A 23,617-nucleotide genomic window follows, 5' to 3' on the forward strand; every position below is an offset into this window, starting at 1 on the left:
TTCCAGGCTGGAGACTTTCTAGAATTGTATGGGATAGGACTGTTCCAGGCTGGAGGCACTCTAGAATTGTATGGAATAGGACTGTTCCAGGCTGGAGACTTTCTAGAATTGTATGGGATAGGACTGTTCCAGGCTGGAGACTTTCTAGAATTGTATGGGATAGGACTGTTCCAGGCTGGAGACTTTCTAGAATTGTATGGGATAGGACTGTTCCAGGCTGGAGACTTTCTAGAATTGTATGGAATAGGGGTGTTCCAGGCTGGAGACTTTCTAGAGTTGTATGGGATAGGACTGTTCCAGGCTGGAGACTTTCTAGAATTGTATGTGATAGGACTGTTCCAGGCTGGAGACTTTCTAGAATTGTATGTGATAGGGACTGTTCCAGGCTGGAGGCTTTCTAGAATTGTATGGGATAGGGCTGTTCCAGGCTGGAGGCTTTCTAGAATTGTATGGGATAGGACTGTTCCAGGCTGGAGACTTTCTAGAATTGTATGGGATAGGACTGTTCCAGGCTGGAGACTTTCTAGAATTGTATGGGATAGGACTGTTCCAGGCTGGAGACTTTCTAGAATTGTATGGGATAGGACTGTTCTAAGCTGGAGACTTTCTAGAATTGTATGTGATAGGGACTGTTCCAGGCTGGAGACTTTCTAGAATTGTATGGGATAGGGACTGTTCCAGACTGGAGACTTTCTAGAATTGTATGGGATAGGGACTGTTCCAGACTGGAGACTTTCTAGAATTGTATGGGATAGGACTGTTCCAGGTTGGAGGCTTTCTAGAATTGTATGGGATAGGACTGTTCCAGGTTGGAGGCTTTCTAGAATTGTATGGGATAGGACTGTTCCAGGCTGAAGACGTTCTAGAATTGTATGGGATAGGACTGTTCCAGGCTGGAGACTTTCTAGAATTGTATGGGATAGGACTGTTCCAGACTGGAGGCACTCTAGAATTGTATGGGATAGGACTGTTCCAGGTTGGAGGCTTTCTAGAATTGTATGGGATAGGACTGTTCCAGGCTGGAGGCTTTCTAGAATTGTATGGGATAGGACTGTTCCAGACTGGAGGCACTCTAGAATTGTATGGGATAGGGACTGTTCCAGGCTGGAGACTTTCTAGAATTGTATGGGATAGGACTGTTCCAGGCTGGAGACTTTCTAGAATTGTATGGGATAGGACTGTTCCAGGTTGGAGGCTTTCTAGAATTGTATGGGATAGGACTGTTCCAGGCTGGAGGCTTTCTAGAATTGTATGGGATAGGACTGTTCCAGGCTGGAGACTTTCTAGAATTGTATGGGATAGGACTGTTCCAGGCTGGAGACTTTCTAGAATTGTATGGGATAGGACTGTTCCAGGCTGGAGACTTTCTAGAATTGTATGGGATAGGACTGTTCTAAGCTGGAGACTTTCTAGAATTGTATGGGATAGGACTGTTCCAGGTTGGAGGCTTTCTAGAATTGTATGGGATAGGACTGTTCCAGGCTGGAGGCTTTCTAGAATTGTATGGGATAGGACTGTTCCAGGCTGGAGACTTTCTAGAATTGTATGGGATAGGACTGTTCCAGGTTGGAGGCTTTCTAGAATTGTATGGGATAGGACTGTTCCAGGCTGGAGGCACTCTAGAATTGTATGGGATAGGACTGTTCCAGGCTGGAGGCACTCTAGAATTGTATGGGATAGGACTGTTCCAGGCTGGAGACTTTCTAGAATTGTATGGGATAGGACTGTTCTGGAGACTTTCTAGAATTGTATGGGATAGGACTGTTCTAAGCTGGAGACTTTCTAGAATTGTATGGGATAGGACTGTTCTAAGCTGGAGACTTTATAGAATTGTATGGGATAGGACTGTTCCAGGCTGGAGGCTTTCTAGAATTGTATGGGATAGGACTGTTCCAGGCTGGAGGCTTTCTAGAATTGTATGGGATAGGGACTGTTCCAGGCTGGAGACTTTCTAGAATTGTATGGGATAGGACTGTTCTAAGCTGGAGACTTTCTAGAATTGTATGGGATAGGACTGTTCCAGGCTGGAGACTTTCTAGAATTGTATGGGATAGGACTGTTCCAGGCTGGAGACTTTCTAGAATTGTATGGGATAGGACTGTTCCAGGCTGGAGACTTTCTAGAATTGTATGGGATAGGACTGTTCCAGGCTGGAGGCTTTCTAGAATTGTATGGGATAGGACTGTTCCAGGCTGGAGACTTTCTAGAATTGTATGGGATAGGACTGTTCCAGGCTGGAGGCTTTCTAGAATTGTATGGGATAGGACTGTTCCAGGCTGGAGGCTTTCTAGAATTGTATGGGATAGGACTGTTCCAGGCTGGAGACTTTCTAGAATTGTATGGGATAGGACTGTTCCAGGCTGGAGACTTTCTAGAATTGTATGGGATAGGACTGTTCCAGGCTGGAGACTTTCTAGAATTGTATGGGATAGGGCTGTTCCAGGCTGGAGACTTTCTAGAATTGTATGGGATAGGGCTGTTCTAAGCTGGAGGCTTTCTAGAATTGTATGGGATAGGGACTGTTCTAAGCTGGAGACTTTCTAGAATTGTATGTGATAGGGCTGTTCTAAGCTGGAGGCTTTCTAGAATTGTATGGGATAGGGACTGTTCCAGGCTGGAGACTTTCTAGAATTGTATGGGATAGGGACTGTTCCAGACTGGAGACTTTCTAGAATTGTATGGGATAGGACTGTTCCAGGCTGGAGGCTTTCTAGAATTGTATGGGATAGGACTGTTCTAAGCTGGAGACTTTCTAGAATTGTATGGGATAGGACTGTTCTGGAGGCTTTCTAGAATTGTATGGGATAGGACTGTTCCAGGCTGGAGACTCTCTAGAATTGTATGGGATAGGACTGTTCTGGAGACTTTCTAGAATTGTATGGGATAGGGCTGTTCTGGAGACGTTCTAGAATTGTATGGGATAGGACTGTTCCAGACTGGAGACTTTCTAGAATTGTATGGGATAGGACTGTTCTGGATGCTTTCTAGAATTGTATGGGATAGGACTGTTCCAGGCTGGAGACGTTCTAGAATTGTATGGGATAGGACTGTTCCAGGCTGGAGACGTTCTAGAATTGTATGGGATAGGGACTGTTCCAGGCTGGAGACTTTCTAGAATTGTATGGGATAGGACTGTTCCAGGCTGGAGACTTTCTAGAATTGTATGGGATAGGGAGTATCCCAGGCTGGAGACGTTCTAGAATTGTATGGGATAGGACTGTTCCAGGCTGGAGACGTTCTAGAATTGTATGGGATAGGGGTGTTCCAGGCTGAAGACTTTCTAGAATTGTATGGGATAGGGCTGTTCCAGGCTGGAGACTTTCTAGAATTGTATGGGATAGGACTGTTCCAGGCTGGAGACTTTCTAGAATTGTATGGGATAGGACTGTTCCAGGCTGGAGGCACTCTAGAATTGTATGGAATAGGACTGTTCCAGGCTGGAGACTTTCTAGAATTGTATGGGATAGGACTGTTCCAGGCTGGAGACTTTCTAGAATTGTATGGGATAGGACTGTTCCAGGCTGGAGACTTTCTAGAATTGTATGGGATAGGACTGTTCCAGGCTGGAGACTCTCTAGAATTGTATGGGATAGGACTGTTCCAGGCTGGAGACGTTCTAGAATTGTATGGGATAGGACTGTTCTGGAGACTTTCTAGAATTGTATGGGATAGGACTGTTCCAGGCTGGAGACTTTCTAGAATTGTATGGGATAGGACTGTTCCAGGCTGGAGACTCTCTAGAATTGTATGGGATAGGACTGTTCCAGGCTGGAGACGTTCTAGAATTGTATGGGATAGGACTGTTCTGGAGACTTTCTAGAATTGTATGGGATAGGACTGTTCTGGAGACTTTCTAGAATTGTATGGGATAGGACTGTTCTGGAGGCACTGTATGCAGAGGAACAATGATTTTCATACATTGTGTGTTTCAGAGGAGAGTGCGGCTCTTCCAGGCTGGGAACCGAAGGTGACAAATTATTTCCAGGAGAAGATACAGGAGAACCAGTCATGTTGGGTAAGTTATGTGTGTTGTGTTATGTGTGCTGGGAATAAGAACGCCGGCTGCTAGACGGATAGTCCTGGTGGGCACTGTACTGGCTACAATTCTCCATGGGAAGCGTTTGTTTGAAAACCACACCAAGGCACACTGTAGCCATAGACTGGCATTAGTGTATGATAGAGAACCTCCATACAGGGTAGTCATTCTCCTGGGTCATGTAGGGTTCCTGTCTCTCTTGTTGGCTGCTCAACTTTCCCAGAGGTGGTTGTTGGTTTTACAATATTAGGGGCGCCCCAAATGTTTTTTTTTTTTGTGTCGATACCAAAAATGAAAAAGCCGAAAACCGATACTGAAAATGACTGTTTTTAAAAACGATTTTTATACAGGAGATGGTCAGAGACTGGGGACGTGGTACAGGAGATGGTCAGAGACTGGGGACGTGGTACAGGAGATGGTCAGAGACTGGGGACGTGGTACAGGAGATGGTCAGAGACTGGGGACGTGGTACAGGAGATGGTCAGAGACTGGGGACGTGGTACAGGAGATGGTCAGAGACTGGGGACGTGGTACAGGAGATGGTCAGAGACTGGGGACGTGGTACAGGAGATGGTCAGAGACTGCAGTTCCTATGGATGTTGGTAGATAATGGCTGATCGGCACTCTCATCTGACCCAGCGATACAGCAACAACGGTTCCTCTGATCAGGAGTCGGCTCACTCTGAATTGCCCGTGGCGACTCCGCTGGGTAGAGCCCAGATTCTGGCAATGACTCCATTCCTTTCTCCACCAGGGATGGCGCTAGGCTGTGTGGCTTTCCCTCTGGTGGCGCAGGGCTGCGTCGTTCTCGCTCTGATGGTGTTCTCTCGGCACTGTCCTCTCCCTCGAGTCCTGGGTGCACTTCCCTGAAAGCTTTCCCGGGTCTCTCTCTCTCTCTCTCTCTCTCTCTCGCTCTCGCTCTCGCGCTCTCTCTCTCGCGCTCTCTCTCTCGCGCTTTCCCCCTCTCTACCTCTCCCCCCCCCATTCAGCTGTGTGGGCTGCAGTTACAGTGGGGATGCCAGTTCTCAGGACTAAATGTCCCACAATCCTCTTCTCCTTTTTCTATTCTATTTCTTCCCTGGCCGATGGGAGTGAACTGCGCCTGCCTAGGATCGGACCTGACAACGCCCCTGTCCCATTTTTGGCGTGATTTCTCTTTCGGCAAAGTGCCGAAAAGGCAATATTCGGACGAAATTCCGCTGCATCCCAAAATAGTGTGTGTGTGTGTAGACTGCTGGGATTGTCATGTGTGTTTTTTTTGTTTTTTTTCTTTTCTTTCCCCAGAACCAAATGTCCGAAGTCTCGGACTGACTGTCACGGTTCTCAGTCCCTGTGAACCCGCCCCTGTGTTTACTTTTCTGAATAAAGAGAAAGAAACATTGCATCTTCCTCTTGCAGGAGAGGAAATATAAACAAACCCAAAGTGCATGGGGGGGGGGGGGGTCCAATTTAAAAAAAAATTACAGGCTCAATGGGTTTCCTGTGTTGGGGTCAAAGGTCACGGTCAGCATATTTTGGGTAGAATAATGAAAAAAAAATGTTGGTGTCATGTGTCTGTGTTTTAGGCAGGATACAATATGCACTATTGTTTCTGGGCTGTACAAACGACTAACAAAAATATATGTTTGGTATCTGCGATTGTCGGGAGAATTTATTTTTGGTGTTTCTTTGGTGGTAAATGATAATAGCAAGAAATATACAGCTAAATTTAAAGCGAATCTCCACTCTAAAGTGAAGTCGCGCTGAGCGGCACCCTCCCCCCTCCGGTGTCACATTTGACACCTTTTAGGGGGGAGGGGGGTGCAGATACCTGTCTAAAGACAGGTATTTGCACCCACTTCCGGCCACACGTCATGGGCAAAAGATGATGTTTTTTTTCTGACATCCCGTCCGTCCCCCGTTGTGTGCTGGGAACACTCGGCTCCCAGCACACAGCGGGAGCCAATCGGCGGGCGCAGCGCGACTCGCGCATGCACCGTAGGGAACCGGGCAGTGAAGCCGGAGCGCTTCACTTCCTGGTTCCCTCACCGTGAATGGTGGGGGGAGCAGCAGGGTGACGAGCGATCGCTCGTCCTCTGCTGCGGACGCCGCTGGACTCCAGGACAGGTAAGTGTCCTTATATTAAAAGTCAGCAGCTGCAGTATTTGTTTTTTTTTTACCATTTTAATACCATTTACCAGCAGAAGAGAGCCCAGTTTGTCCTGACAAAAACACCTGGATGCACAAAGTGGTTGTGATATGTACAGTTTTACGAACATGTCAGATTTGCAAAATCGTGCTTGGGCATTAAGATTTGTTTTAACCTTGGGTGTGAAGGGGTTAAGGAGCATAGTGATTTCTGGGGTGACACTGAAAGTAAAGTATTCTCCTGCCACAAATAACCCGGGTGCAGTCTCATAGATGGGTTGGTTGGTAGGCTGTGCAGGCTGAAGCCACTTTGTGATTTGATGTCTTGTCTTGTAGGTCCCCAGTCTGAACGATGTCCCCCTGCACTACCTGAAACCCAACAGCCTGGTGCGATTCCGATGTATGGTGCAGGATATGTTCGATCCAGAGTATTACATGGGAGTCTATGAGACGGTGGACCGCAGCAACAATGCAAGGGTGAGTTACAGCCACATGGCTGGTGATCTAGCTACTTAAATCGGAGGTTCACCCTAAAAAACATCTATGTACCATTACATGCCGCATACTTGCGTCAGCTACAGTATGCTGGTATTTTTTATTTTATTTTTATCGCTGTACATACCGTTATATAGTTCATTTTCTTTTCTTCCTCCCGCGGGGAATAGGCATTCATAGGAAGTGGCGTAGATGATTGACATGCGGAAAAGGCGCGTCACGCGTTCCGAAAATAGCCGATCTGGGACTCTGCTATATACGGCACCTGCGCAGTCGGCTCTGCACAGCTCCTAGTCTGTGCGCAGGCGCCGTATAGTGCCGTGTCCCAGATCGGCTATTTTTCGGAACGCGTGATGCGCCTTTTCCGCATGTCAATCATCTACGCCGCTTCATTGGAACGCCTATTCCCCGCAGGAGGAAGAAAAGAAAATGAACTATATAACGGTATGTGCAGCGATTAAAAAATAAATAAAAATACCAGCGTACTGTAGCTGACGCAAGTATGCATGTAATGGTATATAGATGTTTTAGGGTGAACCTCTGCTTTAAGGACCAGGCCTATTTTCAAACTTGTTTACGCGTTTAAAAGCAGTTTTTTATATTGCTAGAAATTACTTAGAATTCCCAAACATTATATATATTTTTTCCGACACCCTAAAGAATAAAATGGTGGTCATCGCAATACTTTGTCACACCATATTTGCCAGGGCTGTGGAGTCTGTAGATAAATGTTCCGACTCCTCAGTTTTATGTACTTCCGACTCCGACTCCTCTGTATTAATATGCGAATGTATTTTATACATTCCTTGAGGGAAAGAAACGCAACCTACCACGGGACTACTGGCTGGGAAGCCAACAGTCTACTGTATTGCACAGTTTAAGCAAAAGACAAACACAATGAAAACAACGTTTTTTTTATTCTAAAACATGATTTTCCTAGGAGAATCCCATAGTCATGTTTAAAGTTTAAGCTAACAATCGGAGTTTACAAGTTTTTATATCCTTAGCTAAATGACAGCAGTTTTTCCAATGGTTTACAGCTTCAGTCTTGAACTATTGGCCCTCCATTCCCTTCACTTATACAAGTGTCTCACTCTCTAGTCCTGCAAAAAACATATTTATTTAATCCCTTATCAGTGAGAGGCTAGGTTACACATGGACGCTGCGTTCCCTGTAAAAGCAGAACACAACACTATGGAAAGTATAAGTATTGCAGCTCCTAATTGTGCGTTGCGTGCCATATAGTGAAGCACATGAAAAGCATGCTTCTTCACGGTCACTTAACGTGTTCGTTTTGCGGTTACGTGAGGCACTGCATGCATTGGTCTTTATTCTTACAGTAGAGAAGTCATTAATTATAACTTTTTGTGAATTGGGACATTTAAATTTGCTTTTTTTTTTTTTTTTTTTTTTTATTTCAATCTAAATTTAGTAGGAGTCGGTGCATTGTTTGCCGACTCCGACTCCAGGTACCCAAAATTGCCGACTCCGACTCCACAGCCCTGATATTTGCTCAGGGGTCTTACAAGCGCAATTTTTTGGGGGGGAAAATGTGAATTAAAAAAGAATACAGGAAAGTTAGCCCAATTTTTTTTCTATATTGTGAAAGATAATGTTACGCCGAGTAAATTGATAACCAACATATTGCGCTTCAAAATTGCACTCGTGGAAAGGCGACAAACTTTTTTTACCCTTAAATATCCCCATAAGCGACATTTAAAAATATCTACAGGTTACCAGTTTTGAGTTAGAGAAGTTATTTTGCTAGAATTATTGCTCTCGCTATAACGATCACGGCGATAACTCACGTGTGTGGTTTGAACACCGTTTTCATATGCAGGCGCGACTTGCGTATGCTTCTGTGCAAGAACTCGGCGGGGTTAATGTTGGTTTTTTTTTTTTTTTTTTTTTCCTTATTTTATTATTTTTAGATATAAATATAAAAAATAATTTGGGTCACTTTTATTCCTATTACAAGGAATGTAAACATCCCTTGTAATAGAAAAAAAGCATGACAGGTCCTCTTTAATGAGAGATCTGGGGCCAAAAAGACCTCACATCTCGCATTTACACTTGAAAGCAATACATTTTTATATTTTATTTTATATATTATATTGAAAAAAAAATGTCCCCTTTTAAGACCATTGGGCAGAAGTGACATTTGAAGTTGCTTCCGTCATCCAATGTTATGGAGTTGAGTGGGGGCCATCTTTCCCTCACTTGACTCCATGTCTCGCAGGAAGCGCACCAATAAAAGTGCGCTTGCAGGGAGTCCGTTGCAGAGAGTCTGTTGCAGAGACCCTTTTTTTTTTTTTTTTTATCTGAAAGCGGACCGCCTGCTGTTTAAAAGATACCGGGGTTATGGCAGCCATAACAACAATATTCAATGTCAAACAGCCGACATATGACAGTGGGCGGTGATTAAAGTGAGGCTCCACCTGTTCGTGCTCCTTCCCTCTTTTCACTGCCATTTATCACTTTTTTGGGGGGGGTACCCGCTCCCACTTCTGGGTAAGATCGCGGCAGCTATCTCCGAGCATTTCCCACCCCTCCTCTTTTCCCCCTTTGCCTTCTGAGACGCACGCAGGTCCCAGAAGATGGCAGGACTATTCAAAAAGCACAGCGTGGCCCACACATGCGCAGTAGGCTTCACTGCCAATTTGCCTTACTTAAAATGCTGGCTTCTGCACCCGACGCCGACTGACGAATAATTACATTCACTGACAATGCATTCCTGGACAGGTAAGGTGTCCTTTATATTAAAAATCATGCAGCAGACTGGAGCTCCTCTTTAGTATCGCACCTTTCTAAGACATAAATGATGTTGTATCTGGAGTAACCAGGAATAAAACATTCTACCCTATAAATATGAGTTGGTCCCGCTATATCTACAGAGTTTCATTCTACATCTTTTGTGACGAGTGTGTGTTCATCAGGAAATGGCCATGGTGGGGAAAGTTTTTTAGATTATGTGATGTCTCTTGCTGACCTTATTTGCTGCATTATCACACAATACAGCTGTAAGGCCTTCCTAACTAGCACCATCTTTATTTCCAGGCTCTTCACCTCGGCAAATACCGGGATGTGGCAGATTGTAAGGTGAGTTTTTGGGAGAGGAGAATGGTGAACCCAGGAATTGTATGAAAGAAATGTCAGTGCGTCTAGGTGACCCTGGGAATTGTATCAAGAGACTTAGAAACACAAGAACGAGGGTACACCAGCCTTGCCTAACTAATAATAAAAGTCAAAGTTGATTATTATATATATATATATATATATATATTAGTGGGGATCGAAAGTTTTGGCACCCCAGGTAAAAATTTGTATTAATGTGCATGACGAAGCCAAGGAAAGATGGAAAAATCTCCAAAAGGCATCAAATTACAGATTAGACATTCTTATAATATGTAAAAAAAAAATTAGATTTTATTTCCATCATTTACACTTTTAAAATTACAGAAAACAAAAAAATGGCGTCTGCAAAAGTTTGGGCACCCTGCAGAGTTAAGATCTTGTACTGCCCCCTTTGGCAAGTATCGCAGCTTGTAAACGCTTTTTGTAGCCAGCCAAGAGTCTTTCAATTCTTGTTTGAGGTATCTTTGCCCATTCTTCCTTACAAAAGTCTTCCAGTTCTTTGAAAATCTATGGATAGGCCCAGAAATCTCAATTATGTTGAGGTCAGGAGATTGTAAAGGCCATGGCAAAACCTTTAGTTTACGCCTCTTGATGTAATCCCCCGTGGATTCTGAGGTGTGTTTAGGATCATTATCCATTTGTAGAAGCCATCCTCTCTTTAACTTCAGCTTTTTCACAGATGGCATCAAGTTACCATCGTGAAATGTTCCCTGTGCCACTGGCTGCAATACAACCCCAAAGCATGATTGATCCACCCCCATGCTTAACAGTTGGACAGACGTTCTTTTCATTAAATTATGTGCCCTTTCTTCTCCAAACGTACCTTTGCTCATTCCGGCCAAAAAGTTCTATTTTAACCTCATCGGTCCACAGAACTTGTTTCCAAAATGCATCAGGCTTGTCTATATGTTCATTTGCAAAGTTCAAATGCTGATTTTTGTGGTGAGGACGTAGAAGAGGTTTTCTTCTGATGACTCTTCCATGAAGACCATATTTGTACAAGTATCTCTTTATAGTGGAATAGTGTACCACAACTCCAGTGTCTGCCAGATCTTTCTGGAGGGATCGTGCAGTCAAACGTGGGTTTTGAATTGCTTTTCTCACAATCCTGCGAGCTGTTCTGTCTGATATTTTTCTTGGTCTTCCAGATCTTGCTTTAACTTCCACTGTTCCTGATGACTGCCATTTCTTAATTACATTCCGAACAGAGGATATTGACATCTGAAAATGCTTTGCTATCTTCTTATAGCCTTCTCCAGCTTTGTGAGCGTCAACTATTTTCAGTTTCAGTTTTCTAGACAACTGCTTAGAAGAACCCATGGTGCTGATTGTTGGGGCAAGGTCAGATGAGTCTGGGCATTTAAAACCTTTGAGATTGACATCACCTGGTCTTCCCAGACAATGATTGAGGACAATCCATGACACTGGCAGGTCTCAGATTTGCAAAGGGGGCAGTGCATGCTATAAATTCTGCAGGGTTCCCTAAACTTTTGCAGATGCCATTTTTTTGTTTTCTGTCATTTAGAAAGTGTAAATGATGGAAATAAAATCTAACTTTTTTGACATATTATAAGAATGTCTAATCTGTAATTTGATGCCTTTTGGAGATTTTTCCATCTTTCCTTGGCTTCGTTATGCACATTAATACACATTTTTACCTGGGGTGCCCAAACTTTCGATTCTCCACTATGTGTGTGTGTGTGTCTGTGTGTATGTATGTATATGTATATATATATATATATATATGTATATGTATATGTATGTATATATATATATATATATATATATATATATATATGTATATGTATGTATGTATGTGTATATATATATATCCACCACAGACTAGGTCATCCGATCGACTGTACACTCTCCTTGTTTCAAGCAGATAGCATCTTTATCTAACAGGCTTGCTTTTTTTCGAGGAGCCAAAAGACTGGCAGTACATTTAGGTGACTTTGGGAATTGTATGTTAGGACTGCTGACCTATCTAGGTGAATGTGGGAATGATCAGATTAAGGACTGTTTAAGAGTTTTTGGTTAGATCTTTGTCCTTTATTTAGCCATTTGTCATTGTGTTGCAGCCACAGCAGGAAGTGGATATAAACTCCTCCAAGACCGTCACTGCAGAACGGCAGACCTTCTACTGTGTGCCAGTTCCAGGAGAGTCCACCTGGGTAAAAGAGATATCCTTTGCAAGTCCCCAATTGCCCTCAGTCTATCAGAGATGCCAACTATTCCCCCCCGAAGCTTATGCCTCATATCCGTGGTCATTTTGCATACCCAGAAGTATATAACACAAGGAATTGACCATATGTCTGCATTATTGGTGTTCTTTGGCTGAATTTTATATACACCAGGGATATGCAATTAGCGGACCTCCAGCTGTTGCAGAACAACAAGTCCCATGAGGCATAGCAAGACTCTGACATACACAAGCATGACACCCAGAGGCATGATGGGACTTGTAGTTTTGCAACAGTTGGAGGTCCGCTAATTGCATATCCCTGATATACACCTTTTATTAGATGATGAATGTAGCTGGTGAGGTGTCTATCTAGAGATTACAGATGTGTTTTAACTTTCCTTATCAAGTTCACATCTACAGCAGCTCCAGCCAGGCCAAAGTTGCCCCCTCCACCTCCTATGTCCCCAACCGCCAAAAACGCAGCTATGATGAGGGCGATGAACATTCTGCTACCCCCAGAGAACAGCACACAGGTAATGTCTCCACTACTTCAGCAATCCCCCTCTGACCAACACTGACCTTCCTTTGACTTGAGTTCCCCAACTAGACTTTACATTTGCAGTGTGTGGCTGCTCCTGACTTCTCTCCCTCTGGGAAAAGTTTCATTTCAAGTGTTTGATGGCTGGTCATTGGTGACTTTTTATAAGGATCTGTTATGTAATACTCTGGCGGATGAGGTAGAAATTTTCCATCCTGATCTGGCCTTGTGTGTATTTCACTTCAGATGTGAGTGAGGCAAATATTCCGAAAAGGCATGAGATGGAGTCGCAGAAGAAGCCAAAGGAAAGTGCCTCAGCCATCAGCGCTCCTATGGACCTCAATTTCCCCCTCCCTGACGAGAAGGGACCAGCATGTTTAGTAAAGGTAAACGTGACACGGACACTAGGGGCAACATGTTCTCCACGACCCATTGAATGGGGGAAGAGTTGGTCAGGCTCCTTTCCACTGCCTCCTGCAGCAAATCTGTATTGGTGTGAAGGGCATATTGCCTGTGTCTACCACTGCTGCATCCGCGTCATGCAGAATAAATGAGATCTAGATTACGTCCCAGCAGTTTATAGCAGAGTGGTAAATTGTGGGGGGGGGGGGGGGGGGGTATTGCTCCACCAGTAGGTTCCACACTGGGCAAGCCCTCAGGAGGTCACAGTGGTTGTAGACCAGACAATGGCTGTCTCTGGTGAAGCAGAACAGATTAGTGATCTTCCAAATTACTGGGGGGATCAATAGATGCCATACTGGTCTGTTGCATCATCAGTGCAAGAAGCATTTTCTTTGGATACATCCCAATTTTTATTAAATTTTTTTCTCTTGCAGGTGTATGAGAACTGGGACAATTTCAAAGTGAATGATGTTCTGGAGGTGTTTGGGGTGTTGTTGGTGGAGCCATGCCTAAGTGTCATAAATGAAGACAGGTAAGAACAGGACTGACCTCATGTGAGCTATTTCCCAATGGCACATCAAGGAGTTATCATTCCAGTTATGTTGCATAGCTACAAAGTTAGGTTGTAAAAGGACTATCCAGATCAAACCACAAATGTCTATTCAAAAAAATTATTAAAATTAAAACCTGCATGTGAAGAACCTTTAACCCAAAACTGATCAAGAGGATGCCTGAAAAAAAGCTTGTTATAGAATCTGGTCCAAGTTACTCCAACAGGGAAAAAATATTTATTTCTGATCCCTTAAGGCAGTGGTTCTCAACTCATGTCCTTGTGACTCAGTAACAGGCCGGGTTTGCAAGATGAAAGTATATACAGTGCAGCGCAACAAAGTAACAAAAGATGAAAAAAGTGGAATTCAATGAGAATAAAAGTCCATAAGTGAATGTGGAAAAGAGAAAATTCAATCAATTTTCAATCACGTAGTGCAGGTATGTATAAGTGACCAAATAGATATCCTCCACCATGCATAAGGATGGCCTCTCGCCTCAAAAATGTGACCTTTAAAAGGTCACTAAGCATAGTGATCAATCACAAGATCCTGGTAGAATGAGTCAAGAAATTGCTTGGCAGCTCCATAGGAATCAATACGTGACCAATAAGCGAGTGAGTGAGTGAGAAACTTATATAGCGCAAACAAATGCGAACTTAATCGCCTCAAGGCGCTGGCATCCAGAGTTGTACAGGTCTTTCAGAAGAGGTGGGTCTTCAGTTTTTTCCTAAAAACCCGATGGTTTTCTTCCAAGCGGATAGTCGTGGGTAGAGCATTCCAGAGCCGTGGTCCTTGGACCGAGAATCTACGTTCTCCCTTCGATTTGTATCGGGATTTAGGGATTTGGAGAAGGTTTTGGTTGGTTGATCGGAGCACGCGCTGGGTGACGTAGGGTTTTATTTTCTCGCTTAAGTATTGAGGAGCTTTACCCTGTATACATTTGTGGGTGAGGCAGAGAGTCTTGAATGTCACCCGGTCCTGTACGGGCAGCCAGTGGAGGGATCTCAAGGCCGGGGAGATCGATTCCCACGGCTTTTTACCAGTTACCAGTCTGGCTGCCGTGTTCTGGACGACTTGTAGACGTGAAATCTGGTATTTTGGTAGTCCTAAGTAGAGGGAGTTTGCGTAGTCGAGTCGTGAGTTGATGATCGTTCCCACCACTACTGCCGTGTCCTTTTCTGGGATGAAGGGGATGAGTCTACGTAGCATGCGGAGCAGATGATGAAAACCGCTGACGACTGATCCTATTTGTGCATCCATCGTCATGTCTGCGTCAAAGATGACTCCGAGACTTTTGACTTTGTTGCTTGGTGCGATAGTTTGTCCGAGGATGGTGGGTGGTGTCCATGTGGTCCTGGAAATGGATTTCCTATTTGCGTGAAGGGTGAGTAGCTCTGTTTTGGATCCGTTGAGTTTGAGGGAGCTTTCAGTCATCCAATTGTCGATCAGTGTAAGGCACTTTCCTAGTTCATGGAATTGGTCTTGTTTGTTGGTGATTCGAAGGTAAAGCTGCGTGTCGTCCGCATAGGAGTGGTAGCGCAGGTCCTGTTTGCTGATGATTTTGAGGAGCGGGCGGATGTAGATGTTGAAGAGTACAGGTGAGAGGGGTGATCCTTGAGAAACTCCGCATGTAGTGGTCCGTGTTTCTCATGTGAAATCTCCAAGTTTCACGGTCTGAGTGCGATTTTCTAGGAAAGATGCGAACCACGGTAGGGCCGAGTCAGAGACTCCGGCTACTTCTTTGAGTCGCGTGAGCAATATGTTGTGGTCTACCGTGTCGAAGGCTGCACTAAGGTCCAGCAGCACTAGGAGACAGGATTCTCCGTCATCTGCTGCTTCGAGAGCGTCGTCCCATATCTTGAGGAGAGCCGTTTCTGTGCCGTGGCCTGGGCGAAAACCTGATTGTAGAGGATCTAGGAGTTTGTGGTCGTCCAGATGGGACTGAAGCTGTTGTACTACTGCTTTCTCCATGATCTTGGAGATGGTGTTCAGGCTTGTTACCGGTCTGCGATGGTTTGGGTCTTTGGGATCGAGGTTGGGTTTCTTTAGGAGGGGTTTTATTATGCCTTGCTTGAGGGTGCTCGGAACATTCCCTTCCCTGAACGATTGGTTTATGATGTGCGTTATGATAGGTGCCAGGATGTCCGTGCATTCTTTCAAGCGGCAGCAATGATCCAACATGAAGGACAAAAAAGAGAGAGATCTGTGACTATTCCAGCCATCCGCCTGCACCTGATCCTTGGCCTGTTCTGACTACTCATCTGTCTGCACATCTGTACCTCGCCGACCGCCTGATAACCGACCCGGCCTGTCTGACCATCCAGTCTGCTGAACAGTTCCTGTCTGTTCCTAGTTCCAGTCCAGTCTGCTCTCAATTTATCCTGAGTGCTGGCTTGCAATTTTTTTTTTATTGTTTTATTTATATTTTTTTCCCAGCGCTGAATACTTTCTATTCAGGTTTGCAAGATAACTGAAATGCATCACAGATATAATTTGCTGCTCAGTGATTGCAGTATTCTAGCCTCCATCTCCACAAGGCAATACAGTACCTAAAATCTGGCCTGTTGGGGGGTCCTGAGGACAGGAGTTGAGAACCACTCCCCTAAGGCAATTGGATCAACGATTTTTCAGCTTTAATGGGCATTTTATATTCTGTGCATTTATCACTTAAGCTGGCTAGAACTAGCCCTCGGGCTCTAGTATTTTCAGCTTGTACCTGGGTTGTCTAGTATTTTCAATAGGTTTGTACAGATACTGTTTTTTTTAATCGACTACTAATACTTTGCAGTGCAATTTGCGCCAATACAAAAAAAAATTTGCTGCAAAGAATCGCAGGAATGCTGTGAGATTCCTGTTTGAATCGCATTCAATCCCCCCCCATTGATTGTGTGTGTGTGTGTGTGTGTGTGTATATATAATTAGTATTTATCGCGGTATAACGCGCTCCCGCGTATACCGCGCACCCCTAAAGTTGCCCCGAATCCTGTGGGAAAAACATTTTTTGTACTTACAGTTTTGGTGTCTTGCGCGGCGTCCATCGTCGGGCCCGACGTCCGTCTGCGGCTTCGGGTGTCCTCTTCGTCGGGTCCGGCGTCCTCCCCGCTCGTTTCCCACGCCAAGTTTGAATACTGTGCCGACATTTACAGAGCGCAGTACACTCGTGTATTGTCGGCAATGCTCGGCAACTCTTGTGCTGACGTCCTGTACGTCCAGGACGTGAGCGCGGAAGGAGCCGAGACTGCCCGACTATACCTGAGTGTACTGCGCTCGGTATATGTCGGCGCAGTATTCAAAACTCGGCGCGGGTATCGGCGTATACCGCGCACCCACGATTTTGCCCTGATTTTCATTAGTGCTGGGGAAATTGAAGATTAATTCCTCGATTAATCTTAAATTTTTTTGATCTGTCAAAATTCTTGACGTCACTGGACAGTGAGACTTACCCTGCTGGATGCGAGCAAACTGCACCCATTAAATTAAGGTACCTTGCATCAAAACACATGCGATTCTTTGCAGTGCGATTTACGCCCATTCATTTTGTATTGCCGTAAATTACACCGCAAAGTATCATTTTTGGTATCGAGAGCATGCGCGCAAGTACTGATACTTGCACAAATGCTTGCTATTAGTGTGTCCCTAATTTTCAGCTTGTGCCTGGGTTTTACCATGGGCTGATGAGGTCTAGTATTGTAATGTCAGCCCATCCTTGGGTTGTCAAGGATTACCTGCTCAGCCCTGGATTAGTTTGCCATGAGTTGTCAAATTGGCTGAGAAGGTCTGCTGTTAATGTCAGTCAGTTCCTGAACTGTCCAATGGAATTAGAAGGTCTAGCAGTTTAAGGTCAGCCTGTCCCTGAGTCGTCCCATGGCATAGGAGGTCTAATATTGTATTGTCGGCTCACCTCTGAGTCAAGCAGTGCCATCCTGCTGACTGGCAGGCAGTGATTGTGACTACATTGTATTGGCAGGGATCCTCTCTCTGCGTGTTTTGACCCTGCAGACAGTATGGACACTTTGGAGGAACAGCGAGTACACAGTCCACCAACTTCTCTTGTGCCGCGGATCCACGCCATCATTGTACAGAAGCTGCATCACAATAACCCGCTAATCCCAAGCTCTGTCTGCGAGACTGATGAAAGTAAACAATGTGAGTCTTCCTTCTGTTGTGTGATCACGACATTCATGTCACTCCACCGTCCCTCATTGTCATCTCTGTCCCTCATAGGTCTGGCCAGCTTCATGGCAGAGTTGTGCTCTGTGCGGTCAGAGCTTTTAGGCTTTTTGACACATGCTCTGCTGGGGGACGGCCTGGCTGCTGAGTATCTCATCTTCCACCTCATCTCCAACGTGTGAGTATTTTATGTGTATGTATTGTCCATGTCAGAAAGAGATGTCCCCAGTCCAGCAAGATCTCCTCCAAAATGAGTCCAAAGTTTTATTCAGCAATCACGTCGGTGCAGCATATCGCAAAGTTTTGAAGCCACGTAAGACCCCTTCATCCGGCATGTGGTCACATGCCGGATGAAGGGGTCCTACGTGGCTCCGAAACTTTGCAATTTTCTATAACGATATACCGTATTTATCGCGGTATAACGCGCTCCCGCATATACCACGCACCCCTAAAGTTGCCCCCGAAATTCCTGTAAAAAAAAAAAAGTTATATGATTTTATTACTTACAGTTTTGGTGTCTTCCCAGCGTCCATCGTCCGGTCCGGCGTCCGTCTGCGGCCTCAATGGTGTCCTCCCGGCTTCTCCAGCGCGCGCCTCAAGTCGAGTCCCTGCTTCCCGCGCTCAGTTCGAACGCCTCCGCCGACATATACCGAGTGCAGTACACTCGGGTACATTCGGCAAGGCTCGGCTTCGTTCGCGCTCACGCTCTGTGACGTTTATGCGTGAGCACGAGCGAAGCCGAGACTAGCCGAATGTACTGCACTCGGTATATGTCGGCGCAGGATTTCAAACTGAGCGCGGGAAGCAGCTATCGGCGTATATATCGCACCCACGATTTTTCCCTTATTTTAAGGGGAAAATAGTGCGCGATATACGCCGATAAATACAGTAATCGCTGAATAAAGCTTTGGACCCATTTTGGAGGAGATCTCGGTGGGCTGGGGACATCTCTCTGACTATTCAGTTTCAGCCGGTGGTCCTTCATCACCCACTTACATACAAAGCCATCTCTACAGCAACGTGTGTTAGAATAGGGCATTGTATTGCCAATGTCGGGAAAGTGTGACCGTGGCAACGTTGTTTTTTTTTTTTTTTTTTTTTTGGCCCTCTGTGCTCACCATGTGGGCGTATAGCTTTTATACCATTATTTGACTTGCTCAATGCACACTCCTGACATCACACGCAGGACATCTCTGACCTTGGACTGGCATCATTGCTGACTGCTGGCATTATCCAGTGTTGGGAGGCACCTAATCATACTGTAATTCCTTTGTCAGGTACGCTCGAAGGGATGTGCTGCCGCTGGGGAAATTCACTCTGAATCTTAGTGGCTGCCCGCGGAATGGCATGTTCACACAACATTTGCATCGCGTGGTGCAGCAGCTGGTGCCTACAGTAAGATGGTGGTTTTTCTATTCTAGATACAGATGTGATGAATGTCGGCTGCCTACAGAAATGCACAGTTTTGTTAACCACTTTTTTATTTTATTTTTTTTCCTTGCAGTCCTATTATCTCCGGATGACCATTGAAAACATGAACAGCTTACGCTTTATTCCCCAGAAGGATTACAATGCCAACCGTCTGCTAAGTGGCATCCTGCAGCTATCATCTCACACCTCGCTATTGGTGGATGAAACATTGCTGGAGCAGGGTCAGCTGGACACCACAGGTCAGTGTATTGTAGGACTAAAGAAATGGAATTGGTGAATATGTCATCTCAATAGCGCCACATTCAAAAAATTGTTAGAAAAAAAAAAATACCCTTAAGGTAGACTTTTAAGGCACTTGTATATTAAGAGTATGAGAAAAATCTATATGTACCGTATTTTCCGGCGTATAAGACGACCCTTTGGGCTTAAAAACTTGCCTCAAAACTGGGGGGGGTCGTCTTATATGCCGGGACCCGTCTCGGGCATCCATTATTCAAAAGCCGCGCCTCCTCGTGCTGTTCCGTGATAGGCGGATCACTCGGTTTCCAGGAGAGCCTCTGTTCGGTGTTAAAATAAAATGACAAACAAAAACAGTACAAGAAAAAGAAAACCTATTAAATGTCGCTATATGAATCAAAATTGCATTTTTATCAAACTTTTCCATGAGAACTGGTTGTGTCATGCAGATGACTGTAATTAGTCTAGGGTGGCTGTGCTAGGTCTTGACGCATTTCGCGAGAAGAGTCTTGCTTCTTCTGGAGGAGCACAGGTAGATGCAAGTGATAGGACTCCTGGCCTACTAACTGATATGGATGCCATAGACCAGATACTGGTGCATTTGTGTCTCCTTCACAGGGTGTGGGCCTTCCCAGTTTGGGACATACATACTCCCCTCCGGTTCCAGGTTTTGCGGTTTCCCACTGGTTCCTTCTTCCCGCCCTTCTTTTTTTTTTTTTTTTTTTTTTTTTTTAATAAAGCCAGACGAGAGCGTGAGTTATGGCTGGCTTTGATATCTGCTACAAGTGATGAATTAAAAAAAAAAAAATTCTCTTTTTTTTTTATTTATTTTTTTATTTTTATTTTTTATTTTTTATACAAGTGTAAACATATGCAAAAGATATCTATGTGTCGCCCTCCCCCTTGGGTACTAAGAACTTATCCTTGCTCCTTTCTATTCTACAACCCCTCAGGGATGGCTGAGTCATACTTTCCTATATACCATTCCCCCCCAACCCACCCCCGCCCCGTGGCTCCCAGGAATCTAATGCTTTTCCAAGAAAAAGATATATCCAGAAAGAACAGAAAAAGGAATAGAAAAGAAAAATTTTCGCCAAAATAAGTATAATTTGAAAGTGGCCGTCGGGAAGTCATACTTCGTTTCGAGTCAGCTTATACATGCTATGTTATCCGGGCAAAGGGAATTAGAAACCTCTTAATCCCTCTACATAGCTCCATGTTTTTTTGTATTCCCTCCATTTTTCCCATTTGACCTTGATGTCGCTGTTTGTCTCCATAAGACTGTCCTTTAGCTCTTCTAACCTATAAGTTTCCTCCACTGCGTCTATCCAATTCCATAAATGTGGACTTTCCGTTTCCTGCCACCTTTTTGGGATAAGTCTCTTAGCTGCATTTAGCAGATGAGGAAGGAGGGATTGTTTATATTTTTTTATACCCTCATGACTCCCATGAAAGAGAACCACCCAGGGGTCTTTCTTTATCTCGCTGCCTGTGATCACCTTAATTTGCTTTAAAATTATGTCCCAGAAAGTTTGTATTTTAGGGCATGTCCACCATAGATGGGCCATGGTTCCTCTATCAGGGCACCCACGCCAGCACTCGGCGGGCTTGTCGGCATTGATTTTGTTAGCTTTATCGGGTGTGATATACCAGCCCGAAATGCACTTATAATTTGCTTCGGCGGTTTGTGTGTCTATTGCTGAGGAATGTGTTAATTGCATAATCCTCTGAAAAGTGTTCATCCCTCCCGTGGTTTTTAGCTCCCTTTCCCATTTTTCTAGAAACGGTGCTTCCCCCCGTGACCCTATCTTGACTAGTATCCCATATAGTTTTGTGATCGTGCCCTTAGAAATCTTAGAATTACATATCTTTTCCAGTGGTGTCAGCTCCGCCCCCGTCCGCAAAGGTCGGGGGAGGCCCCGTACAAAGTGAGTCAGCTGGGAGTAATGCCACCTATCGAGGTCCCAATAATCTGTTCTAGATTTAAGCTCTTCGTAGGTCATTATCTCCCCATCTTTTATAATATCCCCTAAGTGAACCGTGTCCTTCCTAATCCAGTTTCCACCAATTTTTTTTTCCCCAGGTGCAAAATAAGCGTTTTCTTTCAAATTCATTAGTGGAGAATTAAATTCTCTTTCAAGTAATGTCTGCGTCCGATCCCACATTCGTAAGGTGTCCCGTGTTATGTCATATGCTTTGTGATCCAGTGCTCTGTGTTGTGCAGGAATCCAGAGAGTTGCTCAGCTGTGTATTAGCTTGCGCATTTTCGATTTGCACCCATCTTTTTTCTTTCCTGTCGCGCGCCCATTCCACCGCACGAGACAGAACCGCCGCCTTATGGTAACTTTTAATGTCCGGCAATGCCAGTCCTCCCTGAAGCTTTCCCTGTTTGAGGATGGATAGAGATATTCTGTGCTTTTTCTTTTTCCATACATAGTTTAATAAGAGGGAATTGAGAATTCTCAAAAATTGCTGAGGCAGAGCGATTGGAATTAATAGAAATTTGTATAATATTTTTGGAACTACAACCATCTTCAGCATATTAATACGTCCGATCCATGATATGGGTTTATTTTCTATTCTTTTTTATTCATTTTTAATCTCGTTTAATAGTGGCACGTAATTTATTTTATATATCTTCTGTACTGTGTTGGCAAGTTTGATACCCAGGTATTTTAATTCTTTATTCCATGGATAAATACAAATTTCTTTAACTCGGGCTTCTTCGCTTTTGCTTAGATTTATATTTAAAATTTCAGATTTTGTGGCATTGATTTTAAAGTTGGAGATAGCGCCATATTGTTGTAATATCTTAGAAAGTTTGGGGATGGAATTAACCGGGTTAGTTAAATAAAATAAAATATCGTCGGCAAATGCCGATAGTTTATGTTCCTCCTCTTTTATTCTAACTCCGTTGATTTCTGGGTCGTTTCGAATGGTGGCCAGGAGAGGCTCCAGGGACAGAATAAACAGGGGGGACAAAGGGCACCCCTGTCTTGTCCCGTTTTTCATCTCGAAGGATTCTGATAACGTACCGTTTATTTTAATTTTGGCAGAGGGATGGTGGTAAAGTGTGTTGATCCAACGGGTCATCCTATTCCCTATTCCCATAACTGTAAGAGTATCCATCATGAGCCCCCAGTCTACCCTGTCGAATGCTTTTTCGGCATCCACCGACAGGAATAGACCTGGGGGCGCATTCTGCCTTATGTTCTGGAGTAGGAGAATCGCTCTTATACTGTTATCTTTGCCCTCTCTGTTGGGGACAAAACCTACCTGATCGGGGTGCACCAAAAAGTGCATCGACCCTTTCAGGCGTTCTGCGAGAATTTTAGCGAAAAGCTTGGTGTCTGCATTAAGCAGCGAGATTGGTCTGTATCCCGAGCAGAGCGAGCTATCTTTTCCCTCCTTCAGAATTATCGCTATCGTGGCCGCTAATGATTCCCTGCTGGCTTCGAATTCGGCTCCTAGTCCGTTAAAGTATTTACACATCTTCGGTATTAGAATGCTGCTGAATCTCTTGTAGTATAGGACCGAAAATCCGTCCGGACCGGGACTTTTCCCGCCAGTCGTATTTTTCAGAGCTATTTTGATTTCTTCTTCAGTTATTGGGAGGTCCATATTTAAACTTTCTGTCCCCTCTAATCTAGGGAGACCTGCTTTCTCTAGGAAATCGTGAGTTTTGGCCTCTTTTTCCCCTGCCTGCCACCCTGACTGCTTTATGGTATATAATTCCTCATAATAGTTTTTAAAAGTATCTGCAATTTCTCTAGTTGTATGAACCAATTTCCCATCCTTCCTTTTGATTTTTTCAATGTAGTTTCTGGTTTTCTTTTTTTGGGCCATTTTGGCTAGGTACTTGCTGGGTTTGTTACCCCATAGATACCTCTCTCTGGCAATACAATTTAGTTTATTCCTTGCTTCTTGTTCCATAATCTCCTTGAGAGCGTCTCTTTTCAAAACTAGATTGCGATAGTTCTCTTTTAGCCCCTGATCCTTGTGTTTGCGTTCTAATATCACTATCTCTTTGATCAGGGTGTCAGATTTGCGTTTTCTCTCTTTTTTTTACCCTGGCTCCCTCAGCAATTAATATCCCTCTAATGTAGGCTTTATGTGTCTCCCAAAGAATTGCACTAGAGATCCCATCGGTCTCGTTAATAAGGAAAAATTGTTTTAGTTCCGTCTCCACCCTGCTTGCCCCTTCTTCATCACGAATCAGACTATCATTTAGGTGCCACACAGGCCGTTGGTTCTTTTGTATAGAAAATTTAATTTTCATGGTTACTGGTGCATGGTCCGAGACAGTCATA

General features: G+C 44.4%; 1 protein-coding gene across 2 annotated transcripts in view; it reads left to right on the forward strand.

The window, feature by feature from the left end:
• Positions 1-23,617, forward strand: part of LOC120946774 (minichromosome maintenance complex binding protein) — a 52,448-nt gene that overhangs the window by 7,395 nt on the left and 21,436 nt on the right. Inside the window, exons 2-12 of one of the 2 annotated variants that reach the window (XM_040361465.1) lie at positions 3,933-4,015; positions 6,500-6,640; positions 9,716-9,757; positions 11,875-11,976; positions 12,397-12,511; positions 12,763-12,902; positions 13,353-13,450; positions 17,437-17,615; positions 17,694-17,817; positions 18,917-19,034; positions 19,144-19,309. In XM_040361465.1, the coding sequence (XP_040217399.1) occupies positions 3,933-4,015; positions 6,500-6,640; positions 9,716-9,757; positions 11,875-11,976; positions 12,397-12,511; positions 12,763-12,902; positions 13,353-13,450; positions 17,437-17,615; positions 17,694-17,817; positions 18,917-19,034; positions 19,144-19,309 (1,308 nt within the window). Of the gene's footprint in view, positions 1-3,932; positions 4,016-6,499; positions 6,641-9,715; positions 9,758-11,874; positions 11,977-12,390; positions 12,512-12,762; positions 12,903-13,352; positions 13,451-17,436; positions 17,616-17,693; positions 17,818-18,916; positions 19,035-19,143; positions 19,310-23,617 lie in introns of both variants that reach the window. The other variant, XM_040361464.1, reaches the window with a different exon arrangement.

This window comes from Rana temporaria, chromosome 8 (assembly GCF_905171775.1).
Source record: "Rana temporaria chromosome 8, aRanTem1.1, whole genome shotgun sequence".
Taxonomy (NCBI): Eukaryota; Metazoa; Chordata; class Amphibia; order Anura; family Ranidae; genus Rana; species Rana temporaria.